The following is a 17242-nucleotide window of genomic DNA, read 5'->3' as shown; positions in this document are numbered from 1 at the left end:
CTCTTGTTTGTTGTCCTTGCAGATATTCATTTAATATTGGTACACTGCAGTTAACAGATCAAGTTCGAATGGTCCGTGGATTTTTCACGAAGTTATGACTTAGAAAAATAGCATGAATTCAGTTTTCTGCACCCATTTTCTGTTTTTGGAGATATTCATTCGATATTTGGTACACTGCTTGGCTATAACAAGTTACAGATCAAGTTTGAATTAGATTTTGGTCCGTTGATTTTTCACCAAGTTATGGCCCTTGGACTTAGAAAATGTCCACTTATTTTTGTTGTGCTTGCAGGTATTCATTTGATATTTTGTACATTGCTTTGCCATAGTAAGTTATAGATCAAGTTCAAATTTTGTCTCGGTTTGTTGACCACCTACATTTCACAGTTCATTAACTTAAATTGGTTAAAGACCTAAACCTAACTTATATGGAGCGCCAAATTAACATAAACTCAAATAATTGAAGATTTCTTCAATTATTTGAAGATATCATCAATTCAATACGCAACTTCCGAGATATCAGCTCTTCTGTGATAGAGGTACGTTCAGTGTTCTGTTGAACGTTTGGGTGGGTACAAGATGTATACATATACTATAGACTAGCTATGTAAATACGGATAAAAGTAATGAAAGTGTAAATTTTGTTTATATCAGCTGTTGGTATACATCAAACTGACAATATCAAGAATAATATTGGATTGAATTAGGCCATCAAATTAAATATGAAATTATTTCTTATTTCCTCTTCTGGACTAGTGATATTTCAATCATAGAAAAATGATGATTATCGATTTTTGTTTGAGCTATTTTATTATTAAATACTAATAAACTTACTAATATTGTGTGTCCCTGCAGTTTGGGTCGTTGCATGACATCTGATAATCGGCCTTTAGGCAATATATGAAGGCAGCTACAAGCATTTGTACCCACTGCGTGTGGACGATAGTATATTTTACGTCTCACTGTGCGTAAGAGTTCCACAAAGGGAAAGAACTATGGGGCAACTCGGAATTTGTGTATTATTGCTCTCTTTAATTGAATTAATGCGCGCATTAAATCAATTATTGCTCTCATCAAATGAATTAATGTGCGCATCAATTGAATTAATGAGGGCAATAATTGATTTAATGCACGCATTAATTCAATTATTGCTCTCTTCAATACAATTGATAGCATCAATTTCGTAGAAATATTGCTCGCAATAATTAATTGAGAGCTCGGTATAAATAATTTGATGATCTCTTTAATTCAATTGAAGATATCTTTAATTATTTACAATGCTTTTGTATAAGGAATTAATGCGCACATCAATTCTTTTAAAGAGAGCAACAATTCAATTAAAGAGATCATTAATTCAATTGTGGATATGTTGAATTGAAGATATCTTTAATTATATAGTTGCTCTCTCTAAAAGAATTATTGCTCTCTTCTAATGAATTAACGATATCATTAATTCAATTGAAGAGAGCAATAATTGAATTAATGCGCGCATTAAATCAATTGTTGCTCTCATCAAATGAATTAATGCGTGCATCAATTCAATTATTGCTCTCATCAATTGATTTAATACGCGCATTACATCAATTATTGCTCTCTTCAATTGAATTGTAGCGCGCATCAATTCAAAACGCCAGTTTCGAGATATGAACTCTTCTGTATAGGAGGTGCATTTAGTGGAACTTTGAATGCCTAAGTGGGACAGAGTGGATATACAACCAACGAGGAAGACGATGAAATGTATTAAAAGCGGCTTCTGTTTAAATGTGTAAATACTAAATACTATCGAAAGAAATGTTTTACCAAAGTGGAAACATACAAACAATGTCATATTTGCAAGAAATAGCTTGGATATGGTACTTATGACCAGCGAGATAACGTGATAGGATAAGAATTCTATGTATCTAATTACTCCCTAAATACTTATCACTTACTTAGTTTGTGTATCAGTTGAATTCGGGTCATCAAACAGCGTATGAGAAACTTACTGAGTACATTCACTTACGCTGTGATGAATATCTGTCCCACTCCCGCGTGTAAACAAATTCTTTCGCACCTTACTATGTATGAGAGTTCTCCAAAGGGAAATAACTCGGACGTATCTCGAAACCGGCGTATTGTTGATATCATTAATTCATTTGAAGAGATCATTAATTCAATTAAAGCGCGCATCAATTCAGCTGAAGAATTAATGATATCATCAATTCAATTAATGCGTGCAATAATTCAGAATTGAAGATATCATTAATTATTTGAAGAGATCTTTAATTAAATTGTTGTGCACATCAAATGAATTGACGATATATTCTTCAAATAATTGAAGATATCTTCAATTATTTGAGTTTATGTTAATTTGGCGCTCCATAAGCTTACAGTAGGGTAACTATAAAGAACAGGGTACGATTGTATACATAAAAAGACCCAAAAATTTTCTCTCTCTATAAAATGTTTCTGGAATTAACCTTAATCAGTGTTTTAAGAAAGTAAAATAATATGTGCTAGGTATACTACGTCAACAAAATCAGAATTATATTCCTAATTGGATAGCATAAAGACATCATAAATACGACATTTCCCGCCTTTTTTTCAAAATAAGCCAGAAAACTGTCAAATGTCATACAGATTATTGCTCAGGAAAAGATGTGCGCATTTGTCGAGCAAAATGAAAATGATATATATTGTGTATTATTTTAAGATAAAAAAAATATGAATTTGCTCAACGCATGCACTGTACATTTTCTGAAAGGAAAACCACCGGAATTTGTGGACATTTTCATTGAAAATGGCATTTTTGCAATTTTATGCCAACTTCTAGCTCTTGTCATATGACAGAAATCATTTTGCTGATCAAACTGAGCGGATTTTGGGTTTGCTAATCTATTCATTATTTGAATGCCAGGATTTGAGCTCCAAGTGAAATCATCGATATTTTGGGCCAAATGACTTTAGAAATTGTACCTAGTATACTTCTTTGTCATTTTTCCTGGTGTAGTCTTTGTACCTGAATAGTAGTTGATTTCCAACCATTCCCATCTTTGTTCCCCAATTTCCCGCTTTACCATGACCTACATAAGGAACTTCGGAATTGTTGCGGTCCAGTATTTTTTGCAACTAGTAGGGGACTATGCATTGCCATGGAATACTCTCAGAATGCTTGTTTCTAAATGCCTTGAGATATTGAATTAATTTTTTGTATGCGGGTGTATATTGACGAGTTATTACAGATCAAGTTTGAGTTTTTTTCCGGTAGGTTGATATTTGGTAGTTGTGCCCCTTTAACCACAGGAGTCGGCAGTTTTATCTGTAAAGATTTACAATGTAAATGACAACCAAGTCACTACGCTCGCGAAGCTCTGTGGTTGTTGTTTACATTGTAGACCTTTACAGATAAAATTGCCAACTCCTGTGCTTTAACATAGAAAAGTTATTGTATCCATTTTATGGCTGTTATCGCAATTCACCTTTGAATTAGAACGCTTTGGCCGATATAGTAATGCGTTGTGTGACGACACAATTGAATCTGTTTGTAATACAACTGCGAAATGCAACAGAAACTTTCATTGGTCCATATGTATAAGTCCGCCCAAATTCCCTTATACGGGAGTATAGTCGGCATTTGAAAACAAACTTCAAAAAAAAAAGAGAGAGAGAGAGAGAAAGTTGTATTCTTGTGTTGTTGTCTCATAAATTTAATATCAAAAAATTCCTAACATATTTTCCTACTATACTTGTGTCCAAACATACCTTCAAATATTTATTAAAGCCCCATACGACCCAAAAACTCACAGCTTTTGATGATTTCATTCGTTGACGTAGCCAGTCAATTCGAATCCCGGTTCATTTCCATTCTGGCACAATAGTGTCTAGATGTGAACTAATACCCCACAAATATTTTAGCTAAATATTTTAAATAATAAATCATCCCAGTGCCTTTAAATAATAATTATTCAAATAGCTAAACTCACGGCAATGCGGCTTTCATTAGTCTGGGCCGGTCTGCATCTCTGCCACACGAGTCTTAAGGACCATCATGGGCTTATGTAGCATTTTCGTTAATCTAGAGCTTATTTTACCTTTACAAAAACTATATTTTTATGCCCCCGAAGATCTGGGGGCATATTGTTTTTGTCCTGTCTGTCATTCTGTCTGAAACTTTAACCTTGCTAATAACTTTTGAACAGTAAGTGATAGAGCTTTGATATTTCACATGAGTATTCCTTGTGACAAGACCTTTCTGTGGGTATTGAACCTTTTGACCTTGACATTTGACCTACTTTTAATTTTTTTTTTTTACATAGGTCATAACTTCTAAATGGTAAATATTAGAGCTTTCATATTGTACATGATCATTTCTTTTGACAAGATCTTTCTACTGGTACCAAGATATGTGACCTTGGCCATCTTCGGAATTGGCCATTATCGGGGGCATTTGTGTTTCACAAACACATCTTGTTAAATTTCTATTAATTATTTGTGTTGATAATAATTGAAGAGCGAATACATAATTAACTTACAACCAATTTTATGAATAGATACCATTAGCAATAGCTGCAGAACTGTAGCTCTCTAAAAAAATATTTTGACATAACAGAGACTCTGTTGTGTCAAAATATTTTCAGAGAGCTACAGTTCTGCAGCTACAATAGCAACAGAGTTCGAATTGACCGGCTATCGAACATGGCTACGTCAACAAACGAAATCATTTGAAGCTGCGAGTTTTCGGGTTGTGTGTGGCTTTAATATTTGAAGGTATGTTTGGACACAAGAATAGTAGGAAAATATGTTTTAAAAAAATTTATATTGAATTTATGAGACAGCAACACAAGAATACACCAATATTAGGGCCTCAAACATGCGCAGCTTTTTGTGCGCCGTAAATCGAAGGTTTTTATAAGCAGTGGATCTGTAGCTCTCTGTTCCGTCACAATATTTTTTCAGAGAGCTACAGTTCTCCAGCTAGTAATTTTCTAGCCCGTCCATCTTATCTGATCACCTGAATCCGCTCGAGAAAGTGGGTGGGCTGTAACTGGCCAATGAAAACTCTTGTTGTATTACATCAAACATGTCATTCAAACTGTTCAATCATCTCGTTCAATTGTGTCGTCACACAACGCAATACTATATCGGGTAAAGTGTTCTAATTCAAAGGTGAATTGCGATAATACCACATTCAATGCTTTGATGGATTTCCTACATTTGACTTTACTGCATCTAGTTTGTGTATAGGCTTTCGCAAGGCCTCTAAATAAGATGTTGCCATGCTCTATAATCTTGACATTTGACTCAATTGTCAAAAACCTTTAAAGGTAACATAGGCTTCAATTATTAGGTGTAATCTTAAGAATATTATATGTACTAGAATGGTGGATATAATTTTTTGACTAGCCTCTCCAATGGGGTTACTTTTGGTCATCTTGACTCTTGACACACTTATTGAGGAAATTTACTACCATGTATATATACAAGTTGCCAGTGATATACTAATCAAACTAGCTCATTATACATGTACATATGGCTTGTCTAGAAATGTTTTATTTAATGCATCGAGTACCCTGGTACCTGCATTTGGTCTACAGGTAATTGGTCCCTTGAAGATATCTTTGCTTATCAATCTGTATCTTTATGCATACATTTTACAGAGTTAATATTTAAAGTTTCATAGTTCTAGTCTTTTTCTTGTATACATAGGTGAAATAGAGTGCTCATCCTCAGAGAAACGTGGTCGGATTTCTCAGCTGTTTTCACCAGGAACTAGAAAGAAGACCATCAACATTGGTTTGATCTGGTTTCTACAGGCTACAGGTTACTGGGGAGTTACCATCTACCTCCCTGAATACATGGGATCGCTGGGAGTGGATCCATATTTTAACATGTTTACTGTATTCATAGGAGAGCTTCCAGGACTATGCTTAGCTATGATAATGATAGAACCCTACATGTTGGGCCGTATTCGATGTTTACAAGTATTTTCTTTATCAACAAGTATATCCTTGCTTTTATTTGCTTTTGTAGGCATTGACTTTTTGAAAGCTGTTTTTGTAATAGTATGTTATTTCTTTATGGTGCCAATATATTCAATATTAAGCACTTTTACACCGGAAGTGTATCCCACTCACATCCGTAGCACTGCCATGGCTACAATGTACATGATTATTGAGATTCCAGGGTTGATTACACCCTTTGTTGGGGAGTATCTCCTTTCTAGTAACATTACATGGCTATACCCAGTGGTATGGGCAGTGGTCTTCTTACTTCAGAGTCTGGCTATTTGTGGACTTCGATCCGAAACAGCAGGCAAGGCATTAAAAGACTCAGACAAAGAAGCATTAACAAAGGAAATGGCAGAAACTGCCATCAATTAAGGATGATTATAGTTTAAACAAGATATGATTATAATCTACCGATTATAAAGACTTCCAAACAAAGTACTGGCTGTGTAAAAGTGGCTTTTTCTGATCGAGTACTACTATTTTCCTCCCTTGACAAAATCCATGCCAATTTTAACTTCATTTTGAAAATTTAGATCACGAAGACTGATTTTGAAATTTTTCAAAAATTCCCTTTTTCCTTCAGTAAAACTGGTATCACTTCACCTTGATCCTAGTTTGTAGGTCCCAACATTCTCTTATCATTTTTGATGATCGCATGTCTCTATCAGTCCCGGTTCTAAAGTTATACAAGTTTTTATAATCAAGGTCAATGGAAATACTAGTTTGTAGGTCACTTATTAAACATCCTTTTATCATTTCTAAAGATTCCATGTCTCTATTGGCCCCAATTCTGAAGTACCATAATATTCTATGTTCAAGGTCACTGGAGTCACATGACCTTGATACCAATTTATAGATCCCATCATCCTTTTATTATTTCTGAAGATCCCATCTTTTTATCAGACCTAGTTCTTAAGTAATACCAAGTTTATGTTCTAAGGTCAGAGGTCACTTGACCTTGATACTAGTATGTAGATCTTATCATCCTCTTATCATTTCTGAAAACCTCATGTCTCTATCAGACCTGGTTCTTAAGTAATACCAGTTTTATGTTCTAAGGTCATAGGTCACTGGAGTCACTTGACCTCGATACTAGCTTGTAGGTCCTGTCATCCTCTTGCCATTTCTGAAGATCCCATGTCACTATTAGTCCCGGTTTAAAGTTATACCAGTTTATATGTTCATGGTCAGAGGTCAAGGTCACTGGACCTTAATACGAGGCCCTGTCATTCTCTTTTCATTTCAAAAGACCCCACAATGCTTATCATATTTGTCAAATTATATCTGTTGAATTTTGGAATTAATTTTTTCCTCAGAGTTCTATGTTAAACCCCACCCCCATTTGACACCCCCCCCCCCCCCCCCAATGTACCCTAACCCCCTTCAATCTGAGAACAAAAACATTTCTGCACATCTAGATACATTGGCCTATCATATCCTTAAATATCTATTACTTTCATCAACTGGTTACGGAGAACGGTGTCGGGACAGTTTAGGTGCAAGGAAGAAGAAGCAAAAGAATAATAAGAACTGAGCAATAACAAGAAGTTTCCAAGCTTCGTTTGGGAGACTTAATAAAGCAATTGGTGTCCCTTCATTGCATGGGGAAACATCAACACTTCTGCAAATGGAATCTTGGTTCACAAATAGTCAGAGCTTTCTTAATCACACCTTATCTTCATCACATGATAAAGGAGTTTTAAGGTCGCATCCAATGTCAAGGTCACAGTGAGGTTTGAGGAACCCCTTTGTGTTGCATGTTAAATAGAATATGCATCAGCAGTCTCAACACTGTGACACATCGAGTTTCACTTGAACCAGAAACTTTAGTGAACTTTTTCCAAATTCTTGTCAAAATTAGTCCATTTTAACACAAGGCTACAATTTTAATTCATATCCAAGAAACTTCAGGTTGAATTTAGATTTATACGCATCAATACGGTTAATGTGGGACAATAATCAAATGCCAAAAGGTAAGCATTGTGACCCAGGAAACTCTAATTTCAATTTTAGAACAAGCACAGAGGCTTTCTGTGGAATCATACAGATTTGTTGGGGGCCAAATTTTATGGATGATTGAGATACAAATTAGAAATTTTGGAATGTAACTCTTTGCATGACTTTTGTACCTCAAATCATGGGATAAATTGTGTATTTTGTTGAAGATTTAGATTTGTGGGAAATTGAGTTCCACAATATAACATGCTACCTAGTGTAATTATAATGTAAACAGAATTGGACATCATAATATTGTCAATCTAATCAGACTAAATCTGGGTAACAGAAATGGCTTGTCCAGAGAGCTAAAGTCAGTTGTGTAATTTCATTTCTAAAAAACTAATAATCTTGCATAAATTCGAACTTGCAGGGATGATGCATCTATGGATAAACATAACTTTATGATTTGGAAGCTGCATCTGACATGGGATTTTAGGATGAGTGACCATGTTATAGTTTGTTTTTAGCTCACCTGAGCTGAAAGCTGAAGTGAGCTTTTCTGATCTCCTTTTGTCCATCTGTAAACTTTTTACCTTTTTTTACTTGTTCTCCAGAACCAATGGGCCAATTTCAACAAAACTTGTCGAAAAGCATTCTTTGGTGGAGGGCTTTCAAGTTTGATTAAATGAAGAGCCATGCCTCCTTCAAAGGGAAGATAATCACAATAATGCAGAAATAGGGTGGTGTGATTTTAAAATCTTCTTCTCAAGAACCACTGGGCAAAAAAACCTGAAGTTTACATGACCCACAGGGGTAGGTTGGAGCCGCAACAGGAGATCAAAGTTTACATGCGAATATATAGGTAAAATCTTTGAAAATCTTCTCAAGAACCACTGGGGCAGGAAAGTACAAATTTACATGAAAGCTTCCTGATGTGGTGATTTAAGGTTGTTTAAACTATGGCACCCGGGGGTAGGATGGGGCCGCAATATGGGATCAAAGTTTTGCATGCAAATATAATTTAATTTTACTTGTAAAACAAAATTTTATTGGCTGAACACTGAAAAAAATTTGTTTATATTGTATAATGTAACTTAGTATGGGGACACGCCCCTTGACAACACAGAATAGCACTACTCGTTTTAAAATTTCACATTGTAGCATCGTTAAGTTGTATGCCTTCTATGAAATAGAAAATCAACAGAACAAACCGTGCAGAGTAACATACCTTTCTTTGACCCTTTTCTCAATATTAAACAAGGCATACTTTTTTTTTTTACTTATAAGTGCACAAAACATTAACGGTAAAACATCACCGGATACTAATTCTGACACAATGATATCACTTTCATAATAATGGTATAATATATAAGTACTTGCAACTTTGCGGTTTCATTATAAAATATATTTTCACTTGAGGGATTATTACATTATCCACTTATCAAAGCATATATTGCGTCACGTATTACAAAATGTACATGTACTAGATGACGTCACGCCAAATCAATGACATGTGGATCGCATTCTGTGAATTGTTTACATTTTACTGTCTGATTTAATAGGCGACAATGCTGAATACATAATGGTAAGTTATAATTAAGTTGAAAACTTTTATAAAGTCAAGGAACTGCAATTCTTGTAGTATTTTTTGATGTATGATGTATTTTGTGTGATGTTGGGTTTAGATTTATGAGAACAAAATATACCCGTAGTATCTGTTGGATCATCTCAAAAGTCGGTCTTGCGCTGTGCAGTAAACATTAGGTCTACATATGTAGCTTACACATATCTTCTCTATTTTGTATAAATGTAGACTTGTACAGTGTAGATTTGTCTTTTTACATTAGATTATAAGGAATGAAGCTAATTTTGACCTATGTTATACGATATAATGTAACTTAATGGTGCAGTTTACACTTCTTATAATCTGCTTTGTGGGAAAATCTTTAAAAATCTTCAACTAAGAACCACTGAGCCAGAAATGTTTAAATTTACATGGAAGCTTCCTGACATGTTGCAAATTCAAGTTTATTAAAATCATGCCCCCCTCCCCCTCCCCCCTGGGAAAGGGTGGGACCACAATAGGGGATCAAAGTTTTACATACAATTATATAGAGAAAATCTTTAAAAAATCTTCTCAAGAAGCATTGGCCAAAGAAGTTTACATTTACATGAAAGCCTCCTGACATAGTGCAGATTCAAGCTGATAAAATCATGGCCCCCAGAGGTAGGTTGGAGCCAAAATAGGGATCAAAGTTATACATCTGAATGTATAAAGGGAAAATCTTTAAATATGGGTCAAGATGACTCAGGTGAGCGATGTGGCCCATGGGCCTCTTGTTTTATTTTTGTTTTTGGTTGGGTTTTTTTTTTTTACAGCTGGTGAAAGTTGAAATGGTGCATTTCTAAGAAACTATGAACCTTACATAATCAAAACTTGCATGGATGCCCTCAACCATTCAAGATTCAGATGCTGCATCTGATCTATAACTTCTGGTTGAGTACACTATTGACCTTCTTTTTTTAATCAGTATTAAATCTAATTTCTATGCAGTTCAAACTTGCATGGGGAATTCTCATCAATTTCAATTTTTACTAAAAAAAAAAAAAAAAGTAAGGCCACAGTTTTTTAATTTATTGGTTTACGGATTTTAAAAAAATAATTTAGGGTCGATCGGGAGAGAAAAATAAACATTTTTTGATATCTATCGTTGTTTTATTTTCAATAAGTCATTAACATCATTTCGTGGGTACAAAAAAACAACAACATGTATTAAATATTAGTTAAAAAATTCTTTAGAGTGACTAAGTATGTTATGAATTTTGAAAAAAAATGCAATTTCAAATTCAGTGTATAACTATTACATGTATCTATGTTACACTTTGGTAGAACATAAGCTGAGAATGTGTAAGGTCATGCATATCTCTTTGATGTTGTAAAGTATCCAGTATCTATACTATGTTGTTCAGTAATTTTGCTGTATTGCTCAATAAAGAGTTTACATTTACAAATTGTAAATATAAGAAAAAAATAATAATATACGCACTATTGCAATTTTATGTAGTAATTCCATTTTTAATTTCAGAATGTTTATGCTCCCATGAAATAATTTTTAACCCCATTTTCCCCACATAACCATGCCCATGGAATTATCTACCACCTTATTGAAAGAAATGTTTCTTGTTTTTCATGTTTATTTGATACTTAAATTTTTTCCACAGTGACCACTACACAAGGTATACTAATTTTCGAGAAATATGCATACCTTTCTGAGTTTCATCTGGGAATTAGTCATGTTTTTTTTTTTACAGGCGTTCATTATACATCTGTAATATCAAAAGCATCCAACAATTTCTCACACTGTTCTATTCCCTGTTCGGATTTTTGACAGCAGAGATGCATGTACATGTATTCAAATACATTTATTATGACATGTACTGCTGTGGTATAAAGTCACTCGTAAGAATAATCTAACTGCGTATCAGTACAGGCCCTCACCACACTCAAACCGGGTCTGTAGGACATAATCACTTTAACGATGGAACATCGTATCTAGTAGTAGTAAAGTCGTTAACAACTGTAACTTCCTCTCATCTTTAAACACCCAAATAGCACTGCATTTCGTGTTATGTTAGCAGCAAGAATACCGCCAATTGTATGAAAAATCTTTATTTCTATCAAATTCTTTTTTTTCGTCATGAATGCCATCTGGCATCTGTTTCGTCGACTTGAACGATATAGGTATTGTTACTGTCATCATGGCCATATCTGTGTTTACATGGTTTTTCAAAATACAGTAAAATATCTCTATCTTGAAGTCCGAGGGACCTCAAAAAAACTTTGAGATATCCGGGGGTTCGAGATATCCAAAATCGATCTTGGATATTTTTTAAGGAGGATATTTGATGCATAGTATTGGATTTGCATTATAAACAAAAAACCCGTTGCTGTTTCTTATAGTTTAATACAAGTTGATAAATTAATATTGTGGAATTTCAAAGACAAACATTTCGGTTTTTTTAATCCAATTGAATTCACAATGTGTTTCAAAATTAAGATGATCGTGCCTGTATGCTTACTTTAAGTTCACTGATGTCCAGGCTTGACTGGGATGTAGTTATTGCGTTGTAATGAAAGAACCTATCATGTAAGAAACAAAAAAGACAGATTAAAAAACAAACTTTTAAATGTTTATTAAATAAATTTTCATGTTTTCTCTGCTCTAGTTTTAATGATGAAGTGTGTATTATTAAATGCATTATCGTTATATAGAGCATTATTTTCAAGCGTATTTCGACGATTTTGTGCGTTTATCTAACCCATATGTTAATGATAGAGCTTGTGTCATTCAAAACACCATTCCTGGAATCGGTTGTGTTAGTTTATAATTGGCAGTGAACTTTAGCCGTAATGTTGGAAGGCTTCACTAATTACCCAAACTGTTGAACCATTTATTGCGACCTGGGTCTACTCGGAAAAGGCGAACGTGGATTAGCAGTCATTCATTATAATTGATGTAGCCGCGGGTGTGAATGTGTGACTTAACGACGCCAGGTATGGTAAGCAGAGCAGAAAATTGACTGTACTTCGAGATAAACCAGGTGAATTTAGGGTATGGGATCTTGAAAATACTTCGACATAAACGGAGTATTCAAGATTACCATGTTCGAAATATCAGAAGTTTTTTTAATCATTTATATAGGAAAAACAGCCGGGACCGGCGGTCGACTTCGACACAAGCGGGGTATTTTAGATAAACCATATTCGAGATACAGATATTTTACTGTACGGAATAAAGATTTTTGCAAAACGAATAGTGATTACCAATACGCAATTTCCGAGTTGCCCACTAGTTCTTTCCCTTTGTGGAACTCTTACGCACAGTGAGACACAAAACATACTATCGTCCACACGCGGTGGGTACAAATGCTTATCGCTGCCTTCATATATTGCCTAAAGGCCGAATATCAGACATTATGCAACCATCCAAACTGCAGGGACACACAATAATAGTAAGTTTACGTATCTAATAATAAATTAGCTCTAACAAAAATCGATAATCACCATTTTTCTTTGATTAAAATATCACTCGTGCAGAGGAGGAAATAAGAAATAATTTCATATTTAATTTGATGGCCTAATTCGAACAAATATTGTTCTTGATATGGTCATTTTAATGTATTACAACAGCTGATATAAACAAAATTTACATTTTCATTACTTTTATCTGTATTTACATAGCTAGTCTATAGTATATGTATACATCTTGTACCTACTCAAGCGTTCAACAGAACACTGAACGTACCTCCATCACAGAAGAGCTGATATCTCATAAGTTGCGTATTACAAATCAATAGGTTTGCGTTTCACGATTTTCTATTCAATTGAAAATGCATTTTATTTTTATTTTCGGTTTGACATGTTGGGTAGAATCAGCAGAATTAAATTTTATTTTTTTTTCCAATTCCCCAGAAATTAGGGTCAGTGGATCCGTATACCATATGAAATAAAAAAAACTGGCCTAATATAAAATTAACTCCGTTGAAGTGTAATACTATGATTCCATTTCAGTTAACATAAATGATGAATCTCATTGATAAATCACATTAAGGAAGCTTAATTTGTTGCATTAATCCTATACATGACGTACTGCCCTGCACAAGTTTCGTTTATCCAGCGAGATATTCTAAACAACTTTCATTATGGAGATGTTCAGATTTGTCAGACCAATCTGGTAGATCTTTCTTAGGTCCTATAAAAAACATTGGATTGTCTGTCTTGAAGTGCAACGAAAACAAGAGATGTTTGTAAAACACATATGCCCCCCATGGTGCAAAATTGAAAAGGGTTATACACGCACATCATTTAATTGATAGCATCATCAATTCAAAATATTGAGCAGACAATATCTTCCTATGTCAAGAATGAATTGACCATGTGACCTAAAAATAAATAGGGGTCATTGACTCCTTATGCTGTACCAGTGTGCCAAGTTTGGTGTCAATCAAGCAAATAATTCTTAAAATATAGGAGACAATATATTACTATGTCCAGTTCAACTATTGACTTTTGACCTCAAAATCAATATGGGTCATCTTCTCCTGAAGATGTACCAGTGTACTAAGTTTGATGTCTGTCAAGCAAAAGGGTTATCAAGATATTGAGTGGACAGTATAATATATGTCCAGTTTGACCCTTGACCATGTGACCTCAAAATCAATAGGAGTCATCTTCTCCTGAATATACACCAGTGTACTAAGTTTGATGTCTGTCAAGCCAAGGGTTCTCAAGATATTGAGTGGACAGTATATTCCAATGTCCAGGTTAACCCTTGACCTTTAAACATGTGACCTCAAAATCCATAGGAGTCATCTTCTCCTGAAGATATACCAGTGTACCAAGTTTGATGTCTGTCAAGCAAAGGGTTCTCAAGATATTGAGCAGACATTATATTACTATGACCATTTTGACCCTTGACCTTTGACCTCAAAATCAATAGGGGTCATCTTCAGAGATGTACTGGTGTACCAAGTTTGATGTCTGTCAAGCAAAGGGTTCTCTAGACATTGAATGGTCAGTATATTCCTATGCCCAGTTTGACCCTTGACCTTTGACCTCAAAATCAATAGGGGTCATCTACTCCTTAGGATTTACCATTGTAGTTTGATGTCTTTCAAACAAAGGGTTCTCAAGATATTGAGCGGACATTATATTCCTATGTCCAGAGTAGATTGACCCTTGACCTTTTGACATGAAAAACAATAGGGGTCCTCTTCTACTAATAACCAACCCACATATGAAATATCATCATCATCAAGTGAATGGTTCTCAAGATATTGAGCGGACAACATGTGGTCTACTGACCGACCGACAGGTGCAAACCAATATGCCCCTCTTCTTGGAAGGGGGGCATAATAATAAGCTTAAGGTTATGGCATCTCTGTAAATTTGAGTTTTTAAACTTTTTGTGATTTGGAAATTTTGACACTGATAATAAAAGCCAGATCAGTATAGATTTCTCATTGATATAATTAACAACCATAATTGTATGCACATTCCAAACCTTTATGCACAAAAAAAATTAGAAGATATTGAACATAACTCATATCTCATTCTACTTTATTTTGAACATCTCTGGCACATCATTCAAATATAACAATTTTTTTCATAGTGAATGTAAACTGCATAATTTTAGGAGGATCTCAACTTTGTTTTGTATCAATAATTTATTTTGTTTTTCTTTAGGAGTCATTTCATAATCTGTGTTTAAAATATTTAAGTGCTTTAGCATGGTTGTTTTGCTGAAACAGAAAAATTGGTCAATATTTAGAAATAAAGATATTTGACTGTGCATTTGCCTTAGAACATTAATCTGTTTGTATATATATATATCTGTCTATATGCAGATCCATGAAACAACAACAACATAGGAAACATTTTAAGGGAGATAACATTTATGTACAGGCTCTGTGTGCTTGTCCAAAGTTTCTAAACTGTTAATGATTGCACAATCGGAGTTAAATCATGTTAGAGTTTAATAAAATAAACAATATACACCAACAAGGAATAGGCAAATATCATGCTTGCAGATCCATTGTATAGAATATTAAAGCTAATGATCACTTCGAATTATTCAGAAGACATATATAGTACATGTTTCCTACTTCAAAAAGTTTACTAATGCGACCTGCACTGCAGTGTAAGGTTTGGATGTTTTCATGCTGTGAATGCAGAAAAATACTGGTCCGTTGTAAAGTCTTGGAGTTATCTAACACTACTGCACAGGCTTCCATGTATTTGTTCCCGTTACATTTTTCTATCGCATCAATATGGACTGTACTTCAGAAGGAAATCCTGTAAAGACAATCTTTGTACATAGAAATTTATTACAGTATTTGATCTGAATCATATCCAGTGTTTCTGCCAATGCAAATTTCTGCGTAATTTACACATAGAAAATACTTCATACCCCCAAAAAACTTCACCCAAAGGGTCACCATCAAGCAGAAACAAGAGATGTTTGTAAAACACATATGCCCCCCATGGTGCAAAATTGAAAAGGGTTTTACACATACATCATTTAATTGATAGTAGCATCATCAATTCAAAATATTGAGCAGACAATATTTTCCTATGTCAAGGATTGACCATGTGACTTAAAAATCAATAGGGGTCATCTACTCCTTATGTTGTACCAGTGTAACAAGTTTGGTGTCAATCAAGGAAATAATTCTTGAAATATAGGAGGCAATACATTACTATGATCAGTTTAGCCTTTGACCATGTGACCTCAAAATCAATAGTGGCCATCTTCTCCTGAAGATGTACCAGTGTACCAAGTAAAGGGTTCTCAAGATATTAAGAGGACAGTATATTCCAATGTCCAGTTTGACCTTTGACCTCAAAATCAATAGATGTCATCTTCTGAAGATGTACCAGTGTACCAAGTTTGACCTCTTTCAAGTAAAGGGTTCTCAATATATTGAGCAGACAGTTTATTCCAATGTCCAGTTTGACCCTTGACCATGTGACCTCAAAATCAACTCAAGGATGCAAACTCCCCGTGGAGGCCTCATTACATCACCTACGAATAGACCTCTCCTCAATCTCTCACCAGAGGGCGTTACGCTACACTCCACAAGTGAAAGTGAAGCTTGCGTAGCGCGCCCTCTGGTGAGAGAATGGACCTCTCCTATGTGACGCAGTACAATATACAGATTTGTATATTATGAGTCCGCGATTATCACGCAGGCAAATAACACTAAAGAAGTAGGTCATAGTTAAAAGTTTGAAGATATTGACATTAAGAGCATTAATATAAAAGAATGGATTTTATTTTAAACATAAAATGATCAAAAGATCATTAAAATGTAGGGAGACTCTGTTCAAATTAATGTGTAAAGTAATGAACTTGATGTTTACGTTCTTGTTTTGAAAGTTGTTTACGTCTGACGTTATGTTTTTCGTCATTCTACAGTGACGTCACACAGTATACGCAGCTTAAGAAATCGCTATCTCATAATGCCTAAGTGGAAGCGTTTGGTTTGTAAGTAAACGAACTCTGGCGGAAGTTTGCTCAAGGATATACCAGTGTACCAAGTCTGTCAAACAAAGGGTTCTCAAGATATTGAGCAGACAGTATATCCAGGGTAGATTGACTTTTGACCTGAAAAACAATTGGGGATAACCAACCCAAATATGTAATATCATTACGATCAAGTGAATGGTTCTCAAGATATTGAGTGGACAACATGTGGTCTACCGACAGGTGCAAACCAATATGCCCCTCTTCTTTGAAGGGGGTGGGGATTAAAAA

General features: G+C 34.7%; 2 protein-coding genes across 3 annotated transcripts in view; one reads left to right on the top strand and one right to left on the bottom strand.

Annotated features, from left to right (window-relative positions):
- LOC125646040 (synaptic vesicle 2-related protein-like) overlaps positions 1 to 15277 on the top strand; it is a 31534-nt gene extending 16257 nt beyond the window's left edge. Inside the window, exon 3 of the mRNA XM_048872155.2 lies at positions 5686 to 15277. Coding sequence (XP_048728112.1) covers positions 5686 to 6359 — 674 coding nt within the window. The 3' untranslated portion in view covers positions 6360 to 15277. The remainder of the gene's footprint in view (positions 1 to 5685) is intronic.
- Positions 15029 to 17242, bottom strand: part of LOC125646043 (uncharacterized) — a 21894-nt gene continuing 19680 nt past the window's right edge. For both annotated transcript variants that reach the window (XM_056139559.1, XM_048872157.2), the window contains exon 7: positions 15029 to 15780. In XM_056139559.1, the coding sequence (XP_055995534.1) occupies positions 15751 to 15780 (30 nt within the window). In that variant the 3' untranslated portion in view covers positions 15029 to 15750. The remainder of the gene's footprint in view (positions 15781 to 17242) is intronic.

Source organism: Ostrea edulis, chromosome 6 (genome assembly GCF_947568905.1).
Source record: "Ostrea edulis chromosome 6, xbOstEdul1.1, whole genome shotgun sequence".
Lineage (NCBI taxonomy): Eukaryota > Metazoa > Mollusca > Bivalvia > Ostreida > Ostreidae > Ostrea > Ostrea edulis.
This window is presented reverse-complemented; position numbering and strand designations above follow the sequence as displayed.